General features: G+C 45.6%; 1 protein-coding gene and 1 non-coding gene across 2 annotated transcripts in view; both read left to right on the forward strand.

The window, feature by feature from the left end:
- Positions 1–25,370, forward strand: part of RBFOX1 (RNA binding fox-1 homolog 1) — a 1,962,586-nt gene that overhangs the window by 802,901 nt on the left and 1,134,315 nt on the right. The window contains exon 6 of the mRNA XM_032460724.1: positions 22,574–22,636. Within this exon, the coding sequence (XP_032316615.1) occupies positions 22,574–22,636 (63 nt within the window). The remainder of the gene's footprint in view (positions 1–22,573; positions 22,637–25,370) is intronic.
- LOC116657688 lies at positions 21,361–21,524 on the forward strand. The gene has a single exon (XR_004312884.1). It is a non-coding gene; the product is annotated as a U1 spliceosomal RNA (small nuclear RNA).

The raw sequence follows: 25,370 nt of genomic DNA on the forward strand, positions 1-25,370 counted from the left end.
AGAGTGACTTTTGGGGGATTGTTTTTAGATGAACAAAGAAATGTACTGACCAGTTTGGTAATGAGGCTGACCTCCCCTTCACAGCACCCCGCTGAACAGCCTTTGCAGATGTCAGGGTCGGAGGTGTCATTTCCTTGATTGGTTGGGAAGAGCGGATACAGACTGATGGAGTAAATTGGCCTTCTGCCTCTGACTGGTGCTGCGAAGAGTGAAACCCCACGACATACCTTTTGTATAACCAATAGGAAGTGAGGAAGTCACTCATTTTCAACTTAGGTGCTAGCTGGTACCACCTCATTTTAATCACAGCAGTGAGAGGAAGGGAGCCTGCCAATGCTTACGTTACAGAATTATAGCCGCTCTCTGGAAGTTGCTAGAATGCTGCTTTCTTATGCCAATTGGAGCAGCTTTCCACTTACTAGCATGTCCAGCCTCCGTCTCATCCACAAACAATACTGATTTTGAATCAGAACGTCGCTAGCTGCAGTAGAAGAAGATGCCATGAATTAGAATTTTAAAATGGAAAGGTAGTGATAGATGCGTTCAGGGGAAAAAAAATGCCTCCCAGGCAATTTGAAGGAACAAAATAATGCAAATGTCTTCTGAATGTAGCAAGGATTTAAGGCCATCAGTAGAGAGAGCAAATTGAATGAATAATATAAAGAATCAGGCCACAATAGGAGAATAATGATTTCACGAAGCAGGTTAGAGAGAAAAGGAGAACAGGGGAATCTGAATACCTTTGATAGTTAGGAATGAAATGGAAATATAACAGCTTAACGAGGGGAATAGAGAGAAGAGGCAACAAGATCACAAGAGAGAACCAGTGCTTTTAAGTAAAATGAGGGGAAGAGCGTAAAAATATGGGAAATTGTGGCCACAGCATTTTTAGGCAAAGAGGGAAAACGTAGCTTGGATTATGGTACATTTAGCAACTATCTTGTCATGAATTCTGCCACTTTGCCTGGAATTAATAATTAGTCACATGTGATAAGAGCCATGGGTTGTAATGATAAACAGCAGTGATTTTAATGTGAATAGTATGTGGAATGTGAAAAGAAAAGGAGGCTAACACCATAGCAGTTTTCCTGTTGTGGCTGAAGTGACTTTAACACACATGGAGGAGAAAGGGATTTAGTACCTGTTAGGTGCTCAGTTAATGCTGAAGGTGTTCATGCTGGTCAGGGGCTAGCTTTTACGATGGTGTGAAACGTACAGTTACAGAGGAAGAGTATTATGCTTTCTACCCTAGACGCTAAATTCTTCTGGATGAGGGTCATGCGTTCTCTTGCCAGGATCAGACCACAGCGGGTGGTGGAAAATACAAGGATGAATTTTTTTTTCTCCTTCCAGTCTCTCCCTCATTTGCTTTCTTTTTTTTCCTCCCCAGGATCTCCTAAAACTATAGGCTTCATGTTGGAGTGTGTGTGTGTGTGTGTGTGTGTGTGTGTGTGTGTGTGTGTTCAGTTCAGATCTAAACTGTATAGGATAAAAGGAAATGTCCCCTTCTTTATGACCACTGTGAATCCTGGTGTGCCTTTGGACTCTGGCATTAGAGTAAGAAAGGTGCAGTTAATGAAGAAATTGGTATTTTTCCAATGAAGTCTCACATATACTATCAGTCCGGTGGGAATACCTCCAGAGGCTTCTCAATGGATGAAACAGTCCAACAGATTTCTTTTTTTAAGAAAATCTAATTATATGTGAATTTTTGTTTGGTGGGAGGTAGCTCTGAGAATTTACCAAGGAATTAAAATTGCTCAATAATCCAGTGTCAGACAGAGATATTCAGACGTTAAAAGCGACCTATTAATAGCCATGTTTCTGTAGGCCTTAAGTCCTGCTTTGTCTTGTGGAGTTTTAGATAATGTCCCAAAGAAACCAACAAAATGACTGAGAGAGGGGACCTCGCATCTTCCATTTGTGTTTCAGCCCAGGAAATTCCTCTACTCAGACTGATTTTCGCCCCTTTCGGATGAATGGTCTTATTTGCACATTGTCAGAAAGTCACTGAACTGTCTATGTCTCATGGCTTCACACATTCCTCCTACCAGCTTTGCTGTTCTCCAGATTTGGGGATGAAGAGTTGCCTGAAATAAATAGTTAACTAAAACTCAGCCTGGGAGCTGCACCCCTGAACACTCCAGTTCCCTACTTCTTACAAAACACAGTTCAAAAAATTCTGGACTGACGTTCAAAGTCCTTTTTGATGTGGCTCCAGCCTGTTTCAACCTATTCTCCGCTACACGGTGACATGCTGAAGGCTGCAACATGGTTGACTCTGGGCGCCTGTAAGTCCCTTCCTCCCTGATGCCTTCTATGCTGTTTCCCCCATCTGGGGGTTGCCTACCCCCTTCAGGTCCAAATCATACCTTCCCTTTATAGTTCAGCTCAAATAATAATTGCTAGGATCTTTATACCTTGACTTTGTGCTTTACATACCCAGACTCTGTAATTTTCATAATCACCTCTTTAACGGGCAACATTAATAGTGTCATTTTATATATGGGGAAACTGAGACCCAGAGCTATTAGGTAACTTGTGCCAAATCACATAGCTGGGAGATACCAAAGCTGGAATTTAAACCCAGACACTCTGGCTTCAAATTCTGCATTCTGAGTTCTATACCAGACAGCCTTTCCAAAATTTACATCTCCCAAGAAACTGTGCTGATCCGCCCCAGCAAGATTTAAGCTCTCCCTTTTCTGAGCATCCTTATGGCTCTGTCTGTGCTCATCATTTTCTGCTTTGACTAAGTGTCTATTGACCAGGTCCTTTGGTAAGCTCTTGGGATACAAAGTAGAATAATTCCCTCCCTCAAGAAGCCCACAATCTTGGTTTGGAGAGAAGCAAGGAATAAATATCTATGAGATACATAACTCTGAGATAATTTAGATACTTTGTATCTTAAGTGGGGGCATGTGACTACAGCAGGGTAGAAATCCAAGAGAGGCAAGTTTAACCTCCCTGGGTGGGCTGGGAAATGATACTTCCAACTGTACTTGGGAAGTGATATTTGAATTGGACCTCAGGAATGATATTTGAATTGAGTGTGCTTTTCCTATACAGAAGGTCAAGGAATGGGATTCCGGCCAAAGGAAACAGGATGAGTGAAAATCTCAGATACGGAAGTGAGACACCCTAGATGTGGTGGCTGGACTGCAGGGGGCAGGATGAGTTGGTCAAGAGAAGAGGAGTCTGGAACAGTTGGGCGAGGTCAGTTTGTTGCGCAGATGCCATGCTAAGGAGCGTACCAGCATCCTGTAGGCTGTGCGGAGCCACTGAAAGTTGTATGTGCGAGTGAGTGACGCGGTCCTCGCAGCTATGATTTTCCTAGCTCAGTGTGTTGGATGAGATCTCTCCCTCTTTGGAATATTTCTGCAATTATAAGGAAAGCAAGAAGGGAAAAGCTGGAGGGGAGGGTACAGCTCAGTGGTAGAGTGTGTGCTTAGCATGGATTAGGTCCTGGGTTCAATCCCTGGTACTTCCATTAAAAATAAATAAATAAACCTAATCCCCCCTCCCTGCAAAAAGAAAGGAAAAGCTGCTTTACTCACTTAGAATTTCATCAAAGAGTCAATCTTTTATTTCCTTCTTGTGGCTAATATGCCTGTATGGGTTTGAACTATCTCAGAATTCCAGGGGCAAGAGAAAGGGAAGAATTGCATGGATTTTTACCCTAAGAGTAAAGAAAAAGCATTTCAGTGAATAAAATGAAGGTATAATGTTTGCCCGGAACTCTAAATAGTTAAATCAGGCATCTGAAACTCAAATGCCTACTCGGGGCACCAAATAGGTAACTATCTGAGTGATGTGGCTGGAGGCAATAGAGACCGGTGGGGACTGGGGAGAGCACATGCCTTTTCTAAAGGAAGCACCCGCGACTCAGCTCATGGGATTCTTGCCGTGCAAAGTACAGTCTCATTATGGTTGGATACTGCAGTTTATCAAGAATTCAGTTAGATTTATAGATATTTAATGTTGGTTTTTAAGCATCAGCAACTTTTTCATAAATTATTTTAAATGGTGAGCAGTTCAAACATTATATACATATGGGCCATTAAGACCCGCTGGTTTGCAATTGTGGTCTCTGATTTAGACTCAGCAGGCTTAGTTTGGAATTTCGGTGCAACGGGCAGAACCAGATCTGAATGAGCCTGCTTGTAGGCTGACTTTTACCCATCAGTGATCATGGGGCACCTACTTCACGCTAAGCCCTGTATGAGTGTTTATAGAGGCTATGAAATTAGCCACACAGGGTAGAGAATTCTTAGGTTAAGTCACTTTTGGAAACTTGCGTGTTGGCCATTGGCACGCAAGCACCAGATTGTCCTTTTGGCTGTCTCTCCGTGATGATGTATCAGCAATTGCCGGGACATCCCTCTTATTTTGAGTCCCCAGTGGGGAAAATAATGAGCATCAAACATGATGAATTTAAACAGAACGATGAGCCATTGTGCTGTATTTTTAAGTCATCCCCTGTCATTTAAGGAGACAAACCGATACGCAGTTCACATCTTTGTTTAGTTATTTTGTTTCTTCCCCGAGCCCCACTACTACTACCACCTGGCAAAGTGCTGGATTACCCTGGGGATTTTCATGATGATTCCGCCTTACTTGTTTTGACCATGACTCTGCTCTTTCCAGTCCATCTCTCTCTTTTTCCTCTCTCCTCTGACTCCATTTGTGGCAGAAAGCTCTTAAGTGAGTCTTTACACTGGAGGTTTGTATGCTCAGCCCGTCAGTCTGTGTGCTATTACCGAGTTTTATCCTCTGAGTACATAGCCTGTAGTTGGGTTGGAATATTAAGTGTCAAACTCCAATGCGCTGGTGAGAGATTTGCAGCAGCCAGCGGGTCCCTTCTGCATCCCTAAAAGCTGCCGGGCTCTCTCCTCACTGATAAGCGGTCACATTTCACACGTGTCAGATTGCTGGGGTGAAGCTGCTGATACAGTGCGTGATGCTGAAGGGGGCTGTTACCTGCAGCTGGCCTCTATCCTGAAACGAGGAGGGCCCGGGACACCTGCTCAGGAGGAAAACGTGTAGAGCCGGCTGTTCACAGATGTGAGGGTTACTACAGAGAGCCCTGGGAGCATTTTGTCAGTTTTGTTTGCAAAGAGATAGGGAGTGGAGGATTATGATCCTTGGCGCCGATAACATCCCCTGGGCCACCAGCTAATCCAGCAGGACACCAGATGTAACACAACCATTTTATTCACACATTTCTGTATGGTTATCTTGGAAGGCAGGGATGGAATGAAAAGGCTTAGTTTAGGAGATAATCATCAAACCACATGTCTCCCTCTTCTGCAAAGGAATCAGAGCCCTGGGTCTGCCTGTATTTAGGTAATCATAGCAAATACCATTCTTTGCTCAAACATTCATTGAGCACCTACTGTGTGCTGGGAATCTTGCAGGATGCCATGGGCACGGTGCTGAAGGTACCAGAGATCCCATCACGGATCTGGTCACTCATCCATCCACTCATCAGACACTGGCTGTCATCTTGGTGCCAAGTTCAGTGGTAGAGTCAAATAAGAAAGAGGGTAAAAGTTTGGTTCTGGGATCAGAATCCTAGCTTTATCACTAAAAAAACCGGGTGACCTTTTTCCTCAAAGCCTCACATTGTTCATCTGGAAAATGGGTATTAAAGCAGTTCTTGCCTCAAAGATCAATATAATGATCACAGGAGATGATATTTTAAGATCGCTTTGTGCCCTTCAAGGTACTCAGTGTTAGTGATTAGAGCTCCATATGCTTACGGTCCAGGAGGCGGATGCAAATGGGAGCGTAGGGTGGACACCCATGGGTCTGCCATCAGGTGGTGGTTTGAATGCCAGCCTCACTGCTTACTGGTGACCTTACCTGTGTGGTGACCTTGAGCGTGTTCCACAACCTCTCTGAACCTTGGTTTCCTCCTCTGTAAAATAAGCATGATATTAATACTTACTAGCTCAGTTCTCCCATACAGTGTCCTCAACAAAAGTCTGTTCCTATTTTCCATCACACTAAAGGATTCAAAGGATCACCCGTAGCTCCCCAGGTGCCTCCCATTATTATGTGCCACAGGTATCCATCCCTAAGAGGTAAAAAAAACAAAACAAAACAAAAACAAAACAAATTATCAATTTATTTGACACATTTTGGTTTTGTCTTTAGGTTTTCAGAATAATCAGTGTGTAGCAGCTGCAGAAGCTTGATTCTTTTTCAAATCAAGTTCAACATGGCTGCAAAGTATCTGAACTTCGCCTTTGGCTAAGCAGAGCCTAAGCCTAATGGGCTGAGTTAACATTGCGCATGCATACAATTCACCAAGACCTTTTTTCTGGGTTGGCGACTGTGCTTATTAAAGAGTAAAAAGACCTTTAGTGCTAATGTACCAAGCAGGGTTCAAGAATGACAAGCCATCTCTAGAGAGCCTTTCCCAAAGGTTAGCCATTGAAATGAAACAAATCATGGTGCGTTCACAGATTTTTGGATGCAAATGTAGTCTGATGTTTAAATGGGTCACGTTGCCATTTGGTGTTAATGGAAGATTGGGAATTACAATCTGTTTTGGTTCATGGGTGACCTGGCATACCCCTACCCACCACACACACATAGTAACTTGGAGCTTAAGAGGCCAAAGAGTTGCACTGGGAGGACACACGACCTTGGCCCATTTCCCTGTTGTCTTGGTCCTCATCTCCGCCATCCCTGTCTTTGTGCCCAGGTAAGGCGCATCTGCCTCTGCAAGCCACAGTCTGTTGGGAAGCAACCTGCGTAGTGGCATGGGTGGTGGTGGCTTCAAAAGGCAGGATCAGGCTGACTACTAACAGTACAAAGAAGGAAATGCAAGTGCCTGACGCATTTGACATCCCTAGGGACTCATCTCAACGGGCCGATCTGTTTCCTCTTTTTCCTCTTCCATGTGTCTTTTATAGATGATGATAAAGTAACTAACATCATTAAGTGGCTTCAATTAGCCAGGCAGATCTAAAGGCTCTAAATACATCAATTCATTTATTCGTATGATTCCCATATCACAGTTGGAGACACTGAGGCTCAGAGAGGTTGAGTAACTTGCCCCAAGTCGCACAGCCAGCACACGATGAAGTGCAAATTAACAGCTCAATGCAGCGGCTTCAGAGGCTACATTTTGCAGTAGCTCCCGGAGCCTCTGTCTCTATCTCTCCCACCTCCAGTCCACGCTCTACTGTGTGGCTGGCTATTCTCTGAAAATACAGGTCAGAACATGTCCTTCCGTTCCTCAGACATCCTCCATGGATCCTTCTTGACTACAGAGCGAACCCTAAACTCATATATTTAGAGTGGCCCAGAGCCGGGCCTTTGGGGTCTGATGGGTCTCACTTAAGGGCATGTCTCTCCTTGTCACTCAGGTGTCTTTTAGCAACCAGTCTCTCTGAGCTCGGTTTGCTCAGCTGTAGAGATGGCATGAGAAACTCCTACTTTGTAGAGTTATCAGGGAGATGCCTCTGTTCGTCTGGGTAAAGCATTAAGCACAGTGGCTGGTACGTGGTAAGTGGTCCTTACGTTGGTGCTATGATTACGTACGTCCCAGAGAGCCTCCTCCATCTGGTCTCATTTTTCCAGGATCATTCCCCTCAATAACCTCCCCACGTATGGGCCCCTGAAGATAGCTCAGAACCCCCAATATGATTTGGAGCATCACGCTTCCACCTGGTTAGCCAAACTCTCTCTTTAAACCGCAGTATTTCCGTTTCTTCGTTCTCCCCTCCTCTGACTGCAAAACAAACAAAACCTAATTATTCTCTGTGAATCATCTCAGCTGTCACTTCACCATGTGTATTTCCTCCACTGCCCCCTGCCTCCCCCCACCCAGCCCCAAGTCAGAACCCGCCTGTTGCTCTGCTTGGAACCTGGCTTTGCTGTTGCTTTATATCAGCTATTATTAATGTGAGCTCGGTTAGAAAACGGAGCTCCCCATCCATCTCTGAATCCCGAGCGATACCTGGCCTGATACTTTGATGGTTTTCACGAAGTGGGAGTTCAGAAAATGCCGAATGGATTAATGAGTGGGTACACATGTTAAAACGAACGAAAGTAACTTACGTGTATTATGTTCCCTTTACAGGCATTTACTTCCTCTGAATTGTCATTGAAAAAATCCTTGAGGATTAGAAATAAAACCTGGGAACTTTGGAATGTAGATTTTTTTTTCCCTTTTGCTTCTTTAAATTGTAGATGTATATGAGATGCCCACATATTTCAAATCTGAAAGAAATGCTGCTCACCCAGACTCTATATCCACGTGGAGGGAATAACCCAGAATCTCGCATGCATGAATGCTGTATTTTTATGGGGTGTCACATGGTATTGAAGGATATGGACCATGGGTAGAAATTAAGTGAAATTTTTTTCCAGCTGCCTGGCTAGGAGTTTGCTTTAGGATTAAGGACTATTTTCTTACTAAGTGGCACAGACCTTATTAAAAGCAAGTACCTTTATTAATGTGATCCTGTTCTAATTTTTGTAAAAGTTTGAAGCAATGTCGGGTAAGCTGGAGCATCTCCGTGAAGCAAGTAAAAGTAACTCAAAATTGTGATTGAAAAGATTCTTCAGTGGCCAGGGAGGGTAGAGCTCAGTGGCTGGATGTGTGCTTAGCATGCAAGAGTTCCTGGATTCAATCCCCGGAAACTCCAATCAATCAATCAGTCAATCAATAAACAAACAAACCTAATGACCTCCCCCCTAAAAAAGAAAAGATTCTTCAGTGAAAAAATATTACAGAGAAAGTTTAGGAAGCAAGTCTAGAAATTATAGTAAATGCTCCATCTGAGCCCAAACTTTGAGGCTTCGCATAATAGAAGTTGCTAAAATTCATCAAAGAGATACGTGTGTGAGTGCTTTGGAAGCGTTTTACATTCATTACTTCGCTTCAGTCCTCAGAGCGGTCCTGTCCTGTGGTTTAGGTACTGCTAGCCTCCTGCCAGAGGAGGATGCTGAGGTTCAGAGAGGTCCAGAAGTAGTCAAACCCAGAGAAAAACCGGCACCCAAATTTTGCTCACTTTAGGTCTTGAGTTCTTACCACTGGTTGTTACTGCGTCTCATGAGAAAACTGGCAAAGCAAACATTCTTATCTTGAAACATCCTGTTTCCTAGGGCTGAGTCTACAATTATTTGTCACTTAATGTGAAATCAGGATGTAAAGAAAATATGCCCTGAAACAGGTTTGAATGAGGTCTCACATTAAATACGTAGCTTTTGATGATGAGTTGATGTGGTCCTCGGACCACTGACCAAACTTTTGAAGACTCTGGTCTGGTTTGAGGATGTTCCCTTCTCCCACGCGGAGATGTTGCATGTCGTGTTGATCCACTTTTCTGTCTGGCTGTTTTTCCTTCCTTGCATTGTCTTTATTTCTCTGGAACGTTGTGCGAAATGGCTTGGTGGTGCTTTGCTGAATTTGAAGGACTGGCTATGGGGAGTGTTCTTTTATCTTCTAAAAAACCACTGCATTTCTTTCTCTTTTTTTGGAATTTTTATTTTAGGGGGAGATAATTAGGTTTATTTATCTACTTATTTTTAATGGAGGTACTGGGGATTATACCCTGGACCTTGTGCATGCTAAGCATGTGCTCTACCACTGAGCTATACCCTCCTCCCTTCTACTGCATTTCTTTTAAAATTAGATATTCCTTTCTGACTAGATGACTTTTCTCTATTTTTGTTTGATTTTTTTTTTTTTTTTTTTGGTGTGTGAGGGTTGAGTTTCATACCAAGAGGCACACCCAGTATATTTTATCTCGCTGTTGTCTCCTGTTGAGAATTACATACCTTTTTGGGATGTCTTTGCTGAAGCATGCATTGATTTTTCCTCCTTATGAGAATGCACAGGAAGCAGAGCATCTGGAGAAATTAAAAGGAAAGAGCAGTTTAAATCATGAAGGTCTAACCCCTTTCTTTTGCAAAGGAGGAAACTGGGGCTCAGAGGTCAGTAAGCTAATCAAGGCCAAACATACCAGGTGGGGGAAGGGGGTGGGAAGGGATAAATTGGGAGTTTGAGATTTGCAGATACCAACTAATATATATAAAATAGATAAACAGCAAGTTTCTACTGTATAGCACAGGGAACTGTATTCAATATCTTGTAGTAACTTGTGGTGAAAAAGAATATGAAAATGAATATATGTATGTTCGTGTATGACTGAAGCATTATGCTGTACACCAGGAATTGACACAACATTGTTAACTGACTATGCTTCAATAAAAAATGAAAAAAAAATATATATATATACATACACAAAAAAGGCCAAACAGCTAGTTAAGAGCAAGAAGAGATTAAAGCCGCTACTAATTTAAATTAGTGACTCATTTAGGAAACAGTTTTTAAAAGAGCCTTATATGTTTCGGAATACCAAATTTAGGGAGAATGTTTTAGATGTAAAGAACGTAGCAATGCATCTTTGAAAAGCACCCTTGGTGACGACGCGGGGAAAAAAATCACGGCATTACCAGCACAGGCACTTGATGTATTTTGCATCGAGGTCTCTCCCACACTTGGGGGCAGACCCTGCCGCAGCGATTGTGTCGCGATCTGATGCTTACGGCTCTTATACATAAAGATAACAGCACCCAGCTTGCCTTGATAGTTTTACCATTTCCTCGAGATTACATTCTTGAGATGATGAGACCGGCTTGAATTTTCAGTGTCGTTGCGAGAACCTTTCTTAGGTTGAAATGAATTCTGATAAGCTGATTATCTCTGGGAGGGAAATATGATGTCCACATTCCATAGCCTAGTTCCTATCACGTTAGTGCCATTTTCATTTTGAGACATCTTCCCTGGTCTGAATTAAATAAGGTAATAAGGTGCTCTGGAGTCCAGAACGTATTAAATAGAATTTTTTTTTTTTTTTTTTAAACTGAGACCTACAGGGTAGAGGATGGGTTTTCTTTATGGTACATTTCTCGCTCTGTGTTGAAGTAGGCACAACTAGTTTCCTTTTCCTTAAAGAGCAGTGAGTTCTGAAGCTCCAAAATAAAGTGTTGTCAGTGGTGTAAATAATGCAGTAATCTGAGCAAATCTATCACACCATGCACTGAAGGCGTTTTCTTTCCTTTGGTTTTGGTTTTGGTTTTTTGGTCTCTTTTCTCCCCTCCTCCATACAGTCTAGTTTATGCTATGGTTATGGTTGTGTATTGTTGGCACATTAATCTTGGTAATAGAAACAGAAAGCTACTTTTCATGGGGAAATAGATTGATTCAAAGAAAAGGTGATGAATGAACAAAAGCAGCATGCCTTCCCAAGGATGTGCTTTGTACCCAAGCTCTATAAAACTGTTTGTATCTCAGCCTCTCGTGAGCTTTCTGATGGCCACGTCCGTTCTCCACTTCACATCAATGGAACTGGCTGGTTGATCCCCTCCAGCCTACCCAGTGTCATGGGAGGAGGTCCATTAGGATCGTGGGAGAATCTTTCTCATGGTGCCATATGCCTGAAGAGGAGAGTCCAAAGGCTAGGGAGTGAAGGTTGCCATTCAGTGGAGGAAACAGTTACTTAGAATCACCATGTCTGAGTGGCTTTTGTAAGCCTCTTGCTTGTACCCACACAATTTCTCTCTCCAGTGACAGAGATCAACAAAAATAGTGAGATGATGGAGAGTAACCCATGTGAATTGGTTGGGAAGGGATTATCCGTTTTGCAGAAACCTCCTCTGTATGGGAGAGCTGATCATGGCATCGCGGCACATCTAAGCTCTTCTCTCGTAAAAACCCAATCGGTGCCTCTGTGATGTCACCCCAGGCCTCCTCTGAGCCGCCACGAGCAAGTGATGTTTATTTGGGATGGGGACATTCTCTCTGAGAGCAAATACAGCAGAATTGCCATTCAGATCAGGGTTGAAGTCTAGTTTCTCCATGGGAACTTGCACAAATCCTTAAGCTCTCTGAGTATTATGCTTCATCTGAAACTTAGAAACAAGGATGCCCACAGCATAGGGATGTCGTGAGAATTCAGGGGGGTGCTGCATGCAGACAGCTTATCACAGTGCGTGGCCCAGGGCGAGCACTGGGTGTTGCTTCTCCTCCTCCGCTTCCTTAGTATTATTACTGCTGTTTCCGTTGTTATTATTGTCTCTATGTATACCCTCACATACCTATGTCCCTATTTGTCTCAAATTGATATTTACTGAATTTCTTTAACTTCCAATATTTCCCATCACTTTACCTGTTTCTTAAGATCATCTTCAGCTGGGGAGAAAGACTTGGATGTGGTTATAGTGCGTCCAGCTCTTTGGGCTTCCACTGTAATCACACTATAAGCCTTCACATTATGTTATCTCATTTAATCATTGAAAGAATCTGCAAAGAGTCACTGCCATTTCTACCTTATACATGAAGAAAATGAGGCCCAGAAATGTGAAGTAATTTACTCAAGGTCACACAGCTAGGAGGTGCTAAAGCTGGGATTTGTACCCAGGTAGGTGCGACTCCCAAGGTCAGAGCCCACATTCGTCTCTTCAGATGTTGTCTTGGGTCCTTTAACTGACCCATCAGAAGCTGGATATGGGGTCAGTTGGGAAACTGGGCTAAAGGAAGAGTTTTCAAGGATGCGATGGTTTAGTGATGAAGCCCTGGATCTTAGGCTGAGACCCTGGCAATGCCAGAGAAGAACGTGGTTGCCATCTACAATTGTTCTCATTCATTCATCCATTCAGCAGATATTTAATGAGCACGGGTTTTGTTCTAGACCCCATGTAAGGTGCAGAGCTTTCGGTGGAGAACAAAACCCTGTGTGTCTGAGCCCTCATGGAACAGTCAGTCAGTCCAGCAGGAGAGGCGGATGCTGATCAAATGGTTCCATTTTGCTGTGTGGTTGTAAGTGAGATAAACGTGATGACAAGGGAGCCAGGTCCTAGATCTGCTGCAGAGGCAGATGGAGGCGGCTTTGCTAAGGAAGCGATATTTGAGCTGAGAGTTGAAACTGCGCGGGGTAGAAACCAAAGGGGGACTGTCTCCTTCCCCTTCCACCCCGGTTCCTGGAGCTGGCGAGTCGCAGGTAACTCTGAGCCCTCTGCCGTATCGATTTTCATGTGTGGGAAGGAGCAGAGCTTTTGGTGTCCAATTTCTGCAGACGTCGCTCCTCTCTTGCCATCTCGAGGTTTTCATGTGAGAAGTTCAGCAGTTAGGACAGGGATGAGAGCCTCTGGTCTCCTTAATACCGAGTACGTTCCAGGCGGGCTCCGGACACTGATGGATGTGGGTAAACTCAGTTCCCGTGAACTCATGGACGTCTGCTGAGAAGCCTCATTCCTCTTGGTGGAAAGAACTCAGTGGCCGTTTCTGCTGTGACAGGAAGGAACATTTTCATCTCCCAGGCAATTTCATGGGATGCTCATAATCAGCCTGTGATCCCCATCTCTTTCTGCTGGTCTTTAATCCTTCAACCCAAGAGTCTGTCTGCAGGAATTAAGAATCTTTCCTGTCTCTAATTGACTTTGCCCCGCCCACCCCTGGTACCTCTAAGAAACGTCACAGGCCACAGCCCCTGTAAAGGGTGCAGATGTGGGATTCTCTAGGTTTGTGGTGGCACTGGTGAAGGAAACCATTTTGGGGAGACTGCTTTATGAAGTGGGTGGTTACACTTTCTCTGCTCCTGCTAGACATGAGCTCCAGGGCCCCCAAAAACTCGTCAACATCTCCATTTTTTAAAAAATGATAGGTTTACCGAATAGTGGTTAAGTAAAAAAAAGTTAAGTATGAATTGTACAGTCACACAGAACTGGATCTGGATCCTGGCTTTGCTGGTTACTAGCGATAAGACCTAAGGCAACTTCTTTCAGATTCTTAAATGTCAATTTCATCATCATCAAGAGGGAAATAGTGGATGTTATGCCTTGGGGGGGGGGTGTTTTGTAAGTAAAATGCCTGGTACGTGGTAAATGCATAGCAGTTACTACTAGTAATTATTATTATTATTATTCATATATTTACTTATTTAGATCTTTGAGAACCTGTAGTGAATCTGTGTAAGCTTCTGTGTCAAGGGTGGCAATCTTTTTCTATAAAGGGCCAAGTAGTAAATGTTTTGGAGTCTATGAGTCAGAGCCTGCTATGACTACTCATTTCTCTTATAGTGTGAACACAGCCACAGATAATACACAGATGAAGGAGTGTGGCCATGTCCCAGTAAAACTTTATTTACAAAAACAAGTCATTGTTGGATTAGACCCACAGTCTGTAGTTTGATGTCTGATCCACAGGGCAGGATTCACTGGCACAGTTGCCTGGCCTTGAACAACCCATGGTCCTGAATAGGTCTCACCTAGATCATTCAGTCCCCAAAACATAAACTGTAAGCACCAGAAACCCCACCCGAGCTAGGCTCAGCCAAAGGGGCCCTTTCTTGCTTGGGAAGGCACTCCAGTATCTTGAGTGTATCCTCAGCATAGGGTGTTCAGGGCATTAGCAGTGGTGGAAGAGAGACAGAAACGCTGCCTGGGACCCAGGTGATGAGCTCTGCCTGGGTCCCTCTGCTTCCTTCTGTGTCGGCTGCATCCTCCCCGCTTCCCACAGGTGGCCTTGCTCTGCTGGGCTGTCTCCCTTTCCACCATACCTGCTCCCTAAAGGCGCCCCAGCCCTCAGTCTGTGTCTCTGCTCAAGTTCCATGTCCATGAGCTGACAGTGGCATGTTGCCTTCATGTCCAAGTTGTAAATTCCTAAGATGGGGCGCCTAGTTCCCATCTGAGAGTCAGGTCTCCCCCTCTTCCAATCATCTGTCCTGGGAGAAGCAAGCGTTATGAGCAAGGCCAGGCATCCCCAGTCCTGGAAAGCTGCCCTCTTAGGAAGAGGGATGTGGGTACAGAGGACCACCAAGGCACCTCCCCTACCTCTTCCTTACTCCTAAAGCAGACCTTTGCTGAGTGACTTCTCCGAGTGCCACTTTTTTGACTCATCACTGTATTCAGGTGCTTGTTCCGGGCCTGGCCACGGGGACATCTCTGCTTTGCTTATACAAGAAGAACTTACTAATACTTCCCAGCTGAAAGCACGTACCTTGCTCCCTTCTCTCTACACCCAGGAAGTTTTAATTTTATAGAGATTGAAATAATCAGGTCTCATGTGTATATTTCCTTTCACAGAGTCGCTACTGCATGCTTTGCATCGAATGTCCTGTCTTATGTACTTGGTGGGAAAAAAAATCATCTAAATACACCTTGAAATTTCCCTAGAGTTCCGCTTCCCTCTTCACACTGGGGCTAGCTAAAGTCTGGAGCAAAATAAAAAGAGCCTCGTGGCCTTCTGCACATCCTATTATCTCTGCCAGGTTCAAACACGATTGCTCTGCGAAGGCTGTGGTACCTTTGCTCCTCCTGGCCTTGAATCTGAGAGCCAAAGGATTTCTTTGGAGTACTCCCAGCAGCATCTTTTTGACAGACAGTGCAAATTAAAAGATCCGGGGCGGCCCAGGAACCGGGGACCCACACGTGCCTCTTGGGTTTTCATTTACAGTTAGGCAGTGCAGACACAATTATTGCTGACAGGGAAGCAGAGGCTGGTGACAGAGTGCATGTGACAGGAGGCTATGCCAGCCCATAATTGGGAGGATTATTTTTAATCAGAACATACCCTACAGCCCAAACATTAGAAATCTCCTGTAAGGCCAAGACAGGAAATTAAACACACCAACAATAAGCCTCAAAGGGAGGGTGGCGGGTGGGGTGTAATATCGTTAGTCTCTTGAGGGTCCCTCGAGCTTTAAGGAGAGAAGTTTGCTTCCCGAGGGAGGGAGACGAGGACGCATCCTCCCATGGTGTGGACACAGATAGTGGACCTGAGCCCTTGCTGGACAAAGTGAGTGCAGCCAAATTAAACGCAGCAGTCAGACTAATTGATGTTCATTGCCTTTAAACAGTACAGCAAGTCAAATGTAAGCCTTTGAGCAGCTGCTACAATTGTATTTCACCAGTGAAGGAAGAGCCCCGTTGGTTTCTTATTTTGGGAGATCGTAAAGGACACCTACTACGTGAAACCCGGTGCTGTGTTGGCCGCTGGTCTGCCTGGGCTCTGCTGTCCCAATCACCTGGAAGATCTTACCTATTGGGCAGATTTTTGCAAAGCACATGTTGACTTTGTTTATTGAAAGGGCTGTTGTGGACCAAGTAGGCATCATTGTTGGCCATCTGTCATGATCAACGTTTATTGTCTGGCAATGCTAGGTAGTTCTGCTATGTGATCCTCACACCCAGCCTCTAAGGAGTCAGGGTATTATTCTCTCCATTCGAGAAGTAAGAAAACAGAGGCTCAGAGAGGTCAAGCAGCTTGCCCCGAGTTACATAGCTAAATGAACCTGAGAAGTGATTTTGAACCTGAGTCTGGGTCCCGAATCACTATCGCACTGTCACTCAGGAACAAAGTGAATCGTAGCCTGGCGCTGTCCAGTGCTGAAGCTCTAGTGGAGAGGACAGACAGAGAGACAGATGTCCGCAACTTATGAGAGCTCATAAGTACAAATGGGATTCTAGAGTGGAAGGGGGTGGGAGCTCTTTCCTGTGCTTGGCGAGGTCTCCCCGAGGAGGTGAAGATTAGGTCTCTGTTTACCAGGACTGCCAGGCATGATGATGTTAGAGAGATGGTAGGGGGACTCATTCCTTTTTAGTTTAGAACTATTGGCTGTTGGACTGTGTTCTTGTTCAGCTCAGTCCTTACATTCAACAAATGCAAAGAGGGAGAAAAGGATCTTTAGGGGAATGCTCAATACAGAAACCAGGCATCAGATGCGGGAATGGGGTAAGGCGCAGAAAGAGATGTCGTGGGGCAGTCAGCTCCCAGAGTGTCCCGGGCTGCCCTAGCTGTGTGGGTGCTGATGCCTGCTGCAGTGGGCGATGGTGGTTTAACTCATGACTCTCAGAAAACAAACCACATGTTTATAGTAAAACGACATATTGATTCTGAGTCTGGAGCTCAGGTGCTCAGGTCCTACAGAGAATTCAGGGACACACAGAATCATTTGCACAGCCAGGTGTGACTGGTCACTGCTGCAGTGATGGCCAGTGGTCAGCACCCTCGTGTTACATGGCTGAGAGTCGCTGGATTCCCTTGGGGAGGTCACTGTCTCCACCCTCACTTCCTGCTCCGGCCCACTCGCCTCCCATCTGAGGTGTGGCTGGCACCAGCCCCTCCACACTCCTCCGTTGCCAGATCACACATCGTAAGCCCATATGGTCCTGGCTGCATTACTCTGTGCTGATGTGGCGTCAGGCCCCTTTTAAGGACAGCTAAGCTCCAAATGCCTGGATAAGGCCAGGGGCTACCAAGAAGCTTGAAGACAGTGCATGCAGTTGTGATGTCTCACGTGGTCAAGATACAGCAGGCAGTATCTGAGAGCAGGGCTGGTAGAGAGGCCCCCAGCTGGGTGAGCCAACCTTTGAGACACGCAGCTCGTTTTGTTGGCAAGTAACAGAGACCCACTCAAAGTAGCTCAAAAAATGGGAGATATTCATTACACAGCACAGGAGTGAGTCTCAGCACTGAAAGATGGGGAACGTCAGTCCCAGGAGGACCGGCATCCTGAGCCGCTAAGTAATTCGGCTACGAGGCAGCCCCCCCTCCCCACATCGAGAAGCCTCCCACACCATGGCTCCTCCACTCGTGCCTGTTTTTCTCTCTGCTCCGTTCTTCCTGCTCCAAGGCTTGGCTGCTTCTGTGTTCTCTGCACACGTGGCAGAGAAGGGTGACCCCATGATAATGGAGTCTTGGTTCTAGCAGCCAGTGGAAACTTAGCAGTGCCTTCCAAATTCCTGGGAGAGCATTGAACTGAGATCAAGTGGAAGTTCCCTCCCTACTCGACACAGTCCTAATGGAACCAAGGTCAGGTGCTTCAGACCTGATTTCTGGACTGAGCTAGGCACAGAGGGGGTGGGGAGGGAAGTGACTCTTAGAGAAGTGGGTAGTCACTGGAACTGTGTCTGAAGTTAGCCACAGGGTGAGGAAGCCAGCCCTCCTCCTCCCTTCGCCTCTCCCCCCAGTCTTTCCTTCTGTCCCCCCTTCCCTCTCTCCTTCCTTCCTCCCTCCCTTTCCTCCTCTCTTCTCTCCCCTCACCCTCACTTCCATCCATCTTTCCTTCCTTCAGCAAGTGCTTATTACACGCCTTCCATATCCACTGCAGGGTGGTCGGTGCTAGACTTCAAAGGGTGCGCAGGCGGACGCAGTCCCTGCCCTCATGGGGCCGACACACTGTGACACAGGAAGGCTTGAATCAGAACCTTTTCAGTGGACCGTTCAGTGACAGCTGTGAGAGGGGTTCTGAAGGAAGGATAATGGGCTCCTCAGACCACGTAGCAGAGAGTTCCACCAGGAAGCACTGATGAGAGTTAATGGGGTGCCAGGAGCATCCCAGGTCAAAGACGCAGCATGCGCAGCATCCCTGTGGAAGGCGGGCAGCGAGGCGTGACCCAGAACCGGGAAGTCCCCGGTGCTGGCGCACAAGCGGTCCAGAGGGAGGGTGTGTCTGTTCACTAACAACCAAACAAGGTAGGGGCTGTGGCTGGGAGCGCACCATGCAGGGTGTCAGGCTGTGTCCAGAATGGCGCGGGCAGCCATCCGTATAGGGTTTAAACCATCACGTAACGTGGTCGCATGTGGTTTGTAAAGGTGTCTCTGCCCGGCCCGTGGAGGGCTGAGAGGGGCAAACGCAAAGTCGGGGGGAGGAGGTGTTAGCTGCCCATCGTGGTCGCCCGTGTGCGGGAACCCACGAAGCAGTGCGTGGCGGAGTCTGCAGAAGCAGAATCGGTGCAGTAGCCAGCCCTGCTGAGAGAGTCTGACTTGGAGACTTGGGCGGCACCCTGCCTGCCCAGGGGTCATCGGCTTCAGCGTCTTGGAAGTAATTGGTTCGCTGATCTGTGCAGAGGTGACTGCAGCTAATGCACGAAGCGAGCATTCGCCTCCGTCCTGCCCGAATTTGTTCTGATGTCCTTCCGTTTCCTTGGCGTGCAGCTCTTTAGCTGGGGCGGAGGTTCTGTACCATGAAAATCCCATCCAGTTTCACTGGTGCCCGAGATTCTCCCTGGTCACAGATTGCTCTTTAGATAGTTTGCAGGAGTAATTGCAAACTCAGGACAATCTTAGTTTTTTTGGCCATCTTTATATTTTGTAAATGACATCACTCCTTTGGAACTCGAGAGCACGTCTTAGATTTTCCTTGCTGTCTGATGCCACCATTAATGACCATTTCTGTTCTCACCTTGTAACAGTGGTTCTCAGCCTTTGTTTGTTTTTATAAAACAATCCACCTAAAGAATTTGACTGATTCTTATTAGTATAAAGGAGGGGAGGCAGTTATAAAATTCAACTGCAGGTCGGATTTAAAATAGATATAAAGGTGTGGGCACAAAGCTGACATGGATGTGAAATTAACCTCATTCGCCTGAGTGCCAAGCAGGGGAGGGCCACAGATGGTGCTCAGAGGAAACTTCTTCCTGGAATACAGTTCAGTGCCCTTCCTTGGTGCTGTAGCACTTTGGGTCAGCGAGGAATTGCTTCTTAGTCTTTCCAACACAGTGAGCAGCTGCTCAGAGGCTGGACGCTGTGCCAGACGGCAAGTCTACTGAGTTGGACAGAACATCGCCCTTGCCTCCAGGAGATCGCAGCCCAGACATACCAAGGCTACAGCTGGTTAGAGGGAGTGTGTGATTCTTGTCTGGCTAGAAGGGCCCCTGGAAAAAAATCAAGTCCAACTGGATGGGTCAATGGAAGCTACAGAGAGAAGTTCACCTTTGGGTGGACCGGGAAGAATGAGCTCAGACTGGGCCAGGTGATTGGCAGTTCTGGAAGGACGATGTGGCCAAGGGGCTAGAGGTGTAACGGTGCCTGTTGTCTTGCAAGTAGTTCAGTTGAGCTGGATCTTAGAGTATGTGAGTGAGTGTCTTAGAGGAGGGGGGAAATGACTGAAAGGAGGAGGGGCAAGGTTAAGACGGTTGAACCTGAACACAGGATCTGCAATCAGTGTCTGTGGATACATGATCGGTCTCTATAGGGTACACCACTGCTAATATTTCTATTATTAGGATAATCCTCCAGCTGAAGTGCACTAGGGATTTATAGGAGACAACCATATGGTGTGACTCTTCATTTCCTCACTGTCCTAACTCTTCCTCCCAAACCACGTTCTTCCACTTCATCTGGTCACATTCTCCCCATCATTAAGATCTCAGCTCCATTGCCACTTCCTTGGCAAAGCCTTCCCTCACATCCCTGACCAAGATCTGTCTTCCCTACTAGACTGTAGGCACCAAGAGGACAGTGCTTGGCATTAAGAAAGGCTTCACAAATAGGAATAAAATTTTAAACAGCGTTGACTTTGTGCCAGGCACAATGCTAAGTGCCTTACAAATATTAACTCCTAATGCTCACCTCTACCCGTTGAGGTAGGTACTTATGTTTATTTCCATTTTGCTGAGACAAAGAAAGGTTAAATGACTTATCTGTGGTCACAAAGCTAGGAGATAGTGGAGACATGGATGGATAGATGGATGGATGGATGGAAGGGAAGATGGAAGGGAAGAAGGAAGGTTGGATGGATGGTCGTGTTGCTGAACCAGACTTGGGTTTGCTCTCTCACTCACGGTAAAGCCAATCTACTGACACTGGGTTGCGGTGAAGGAAAGTGCAGTGTTTATCACAGGCACCAGACAAGGAGTCCAGGGCAGCTAATACTCAAGAAACCCAAACTCTCTGATGGCTTCCAGGGAAGTTTGTACAGGTAAGGTAAGGGAGGGGAGTCAACTATGTGATCAGCTCATGCACAATTCTCCGATCGGTTGATGGTGAGGTGACAAGGCGGTGTCACAGGGGTTAACACTATCAATTCTCAGGTTCCAGCCGGTCTGGGGGCTATATGCTCATGGTCCTCATGTTGTTAATTTCTTCCATTTGGTGGGGGTTTTAGTATGTGCATCAGACACTGTTATCTATGTACTTCAGGGAGGAACTAAAGATTCTGGGACTGTCATATGGCTGACTTACTGTTGAAATTGTTACCCGTTCTCCTGGCCCAGCTACTACTTTTGTCATGGCATGTTCACGTCCTTTCCATCATTAATTCTTGAGCCAGGCTTTTCTGTCTCAGGGCAGGCCTGGAAGATTAAAGCTTTTCTACAGACAAGAAGCAGGCAGAGGACATGGCGGGGGCTGTCCCAGGAAGCCCCCGTAGGGCCTTGGTTATAGATGGATGTGCACTATTACCAGCATCCTCACTACGTCATAGCTGTCTGTACCCTCAGGCATCTCCAGACACTGGTTTCTTTTTCCAATATTTTGGAACCACTTGATGTTATCGGATGTCCTAATTTATCAACACCAGTGGACTCACCAAATATGAAGTTAAAAAAAAAAGGTTCATGCTTACCTGGCAGGGGAGATACCACGATCACGAAGAGGGTTGTCCCAGGGCGAGGCTTATGCATTGCCCTCAGGATGTGCTGACCCCTGCGATTTCCCCAAATGTGGGAAACTCGACTGCATAATTTGTGGTAGTGGGGGACTGCATTCATGCTCTCCCCTAAAACAAAACAAAAGTTCATCATATTAAAAAGGAGGGGGGCACATTTTTCAACATGTATCTGCAAATAACGTGTGTCATTGAGCTCTGAGACTTGTGAATTGCATTGAGTGTAAGATGTGTCATTACTTTACAGGAGGGATTGAAAGAGGGCTGGATCAGGATTCTAGAACACTGCAAGCCATTCCCATCTCTGCTGCTGAAGTTTCTTCCCGAGCGGTAGCAGGTCAGGGCCCCAACTCTCTTTGGGACTAGGTGCCATGTGCCTCTTTGAGATCTATTACGAAGTCTTGATTTTTCTGGTTGAAGATGACCTTTCCCCCAACTCCCTGAGGTATATGCTTATTATAATGGCCATTTGCAGTTCAGCTGATATTTGGTTTATTTAAATATTAATGAAAATGAATCTTGCTCCTTCTGATTGGGAGATGATAGCCATGTTTATGAAATGTATTATTGATGGGACCCCTTCTGTCATGGTTTTATTCAGTGCAAAACGGAGTCACTTTGGACCTTAGCTGTCACGGGACTGAGCATTACAGATTCTTCGAGTTGTAGAGTTGAAAGGAAATTCAGAGTTTAGTTTTATCCTGCCTGACTGCATGCAGGAAATTCCACAGTAATATCTCTGACCTGAATAACGTCTTTCCTCGAAAACATCCTGTGACAAAGAGCTCACTGTGTAAGACAGGAGTGGAGCAGGGTGGTTCTAAACTTCGTGTCCGATTGCCCAAGTTCAAATCCAGGCCCCACCACCTACATGTGTACTTTGTACAACTTACTTGAACTGTCTGAGCCTCAGTTTCCTCTTCTGAAATAGAGAAAACAGTAACCCCTCCCTAACTGGAGTGTGAAAGCACTCAAGGAAGATACATTTGAAGACTTGATCTTAATCACTTCCATCACCGTCATCACCGTGATCTTTGTTGAATTCAGTGTAATCAAGAACCTGTTTTAGGGGTTAACCAGATGTTACTATGACAGAAAGGATGCAGACCCAATTCAAGGATGCATTTCTCAACGTTAACGTCTTCCCTTCTTTTCCTCCCTAGGAAACTGCTCAAAGAACTCATGCGAGTGGAACTTACTGCTTCCTTGATCGGACTCAGCATTCAGTAAGTGCAACCGCTTTTGAGCGTTCATTACCTCAGTCCATCCATTGCCTTGATTGTGTTTGCGATGAAAAGCTCTCTTCTGCAGGCCTGGGGTTCCCACAAACACTTTGCTGCCTGCCTGTGTCTTTCTTTTCTGCTCCACTGCATTGGATTTGGAGATGAGAAGAAGGTTTGCTAGGTAAAACCCCACCCCCCACCCCCCAGAGCAGAGGAAATGTCTCAAAGTGTCCATGGTGCATTGACCTACTGATTACTGCCTGGGGGTTAAATTAAATGTGCTTTTGTTTTCTTTTTGTTCCCGGAGTTTTTCTCATCTGGAGACAGCACTCCCCTCTCCCAGGCACGGGGCCTCACACAGTCAGTGCACGGCAGCAAACAGACGAGAAAGTGAGATAGTGTATTTCTCAAGGTATTTGAGAAAGGTTCATTTTGCACTTTCTCGGCCAGAATACGCCACTCCTATCCAAAAATTACTGCAAACAAGAAATTCTGTACTCTTAAGATGCTGGGGTACATTTTGGAAATTTCATTTGCTTTTTAGCAAGTAAGCACTTTCCGCCGGCTGCCTTTCTTGTTGCACACAAGGACTTTATTTTTGGTGAAGCTAGCAGTATTTTGTCCAATTTCCCCAACTCTTATTTTCCTTCACCAGCATTTGGGGTCGTGGCAGTGATGCGCTGTGTTTCCATAAAAGCTCTCCTCTGCAGTGGTTGTGTCTGCGGACAACTTGTTTTGTGAATAAATCTGTAACAATTTAACAATACGTATCAAAATTTGAAACGGCTAACCTAAGGAAATACTTATTTTCTCCAAGATGTAGCTCCTTTCATAGGTTTCAGAATTTCATAACGTATTCTTCTTCTGAGAGTGCTGGAGACTAATTTGATACATCAAATATCATAAAGTGGCAGGTAGAATTGGAGGCTGGGGGACTCCAGGCCTGGAAGAGGCTGATCAAAGGGAATTCTTTTGCCCTCAGTGGCATCGCAAGCCTCCCCTTCCTGCTGTGTCATTTGCATACGCGAAGGGAGCGGGGGGGGCGGAGGAGGAGGAGACAGAAAGAAATAAAAACATGGTGTATTCGGCGCCGGCTACATCAGAATGACTTAGTGTAACCCTGATCAGCTAAAGCGTGTATCACACAGGAGATTAGACCCACAGCTTTTGTTCCCAATAATAAAGGAAATTTCATGTCTAATTCCCCACATGCCTCATCCGTCCTTTAATGCCTTTGAAGTTCAGGCTGTAGCATTTCCTGAAAACTGGGAGATTCTGTAAGTGAACCGAGGAGGGGGCTGTTTGGCATGCTGGCTGTTCGGATCAGTTTGGTGTAAAGTTAACTGCGTGTGTTGCTTTAGCTGGTCCTGTTTCAAGCAGCCGCCTTCTCCTACGTGCCTTTGTGGTGCTGGAGCAGGCAGGGGAGGAGTGGAAGACGGTGGGCTCTGAGGATGGGTTCTCTGATTGCACGTGACCCTCCTACTTTCTCTTTACCTTCTCAACGTGATACAGATTACTGCTTCTCAGAAAGAAACTCACGTTCCAATCCTAGACTGGGGCTGAAGTTTCTAACCCCAGGGGAGGCTCTGGTCCCTGAGATAATTAGTACCGTGTTGTAAGGAACTCACGTTAATTTGTCTTTGGATATGGTATTTCCATATCTACAATTGCAGTCAGAAGAGAAAAAAAATATTAATTTGCTGCTCTGAACCCAGTGTGCAGATATCTGATAATTTTTTTTTTAAATTAAAAAGGAAGGAATGGAAAACCTCCTCATTGGGGATATTTAGAGCTATTGCCCAATCTCTGTGTGCCTAATAGATTCCGATTTTCCCCTTGTGATCAGAGCTTCCCTGGCACAGTGAAACCACGATCAGCTTCCAGAGCCAACAAATCCCTTCTCCCGGAATGTAGATGGAGTTCTGGGAGGTTGCTTGGTTACCAGGAAAGCAGATGATCTGGTGTCTCCCCTGAGCCTCATGCCTGGTCCCTGTGTCCTCTTCACCAATACCGTGCATGGTGCATCGTGGGTCAGGAAACCGCTCCAGCCTCTCGTGGGGTTTTACTGAGAGCAGCCGCTTTGCGGCTGGCGCTTGGTCAGATCTAGCGCTGTGCCTGGGCCGCTGTTGTGGCTAATATCTTACTTTGGTCTGAGACAGCCTGATGTTGATGCCTCTCTTGGCTTCAGAAAATCAGTGTTCACTTCCTGCTTCCAAAGTTTGGTTATCTTGCACCGTTTATTTTTTTTCCCAGAACGTCCCACGCGTATGGGGCGTTTTTGGACACAGACTGGCCAGTGTGTGTGAGGCACAGAGTTGGCTCGCATGACCCAGCGTCTATGGAGGCTTCCAGCTCCTTGCATCCTTTTGCGATCTGTGTGCTAGAAGGAAAGCTGGAGGAGGCCAGCAGTAGCAGGGTTATTGGTTGAACTTCAGCCTTAGAGTAATTCCTACAAGTGGAAGCCTTCCTTTGACCTCTTTCTTCTGTTCGATTACTCTTTCATGGCACGCTGGATCAAAGTTATAATTAATTCATTAAGTGAGCAAAAATTAATGGAACTCTTTTTCTTTAATCCAGTGCCATTCAATAGAGCCTTATGTGATGATAGAAATATTCTTTATCTGTACTCTACAGTATGGTAACCATGAGCCACATACAGCCATTGAATATTTAACCTGTGGCTGCTACAACTGAGGAACTAAGGTTGTGATTTTATTTGTTTTTAATTAATTTCAAT

This window comes from Camelus ferus, chromosome 18, assembly GCF_009834535.1.
Source record: "Camelus ferus isolate YT-003-E chromosome 18, BCGSAC_Cfer_1.0, whole genome shotgun sequence".
NCBI classification, from domain to species: domain Eukaryota; kingdom Metazoa; phylum Chordata; class Mammalia; order Artiodactyla; family Camelidae; genus Camelus; species Camelus ferus.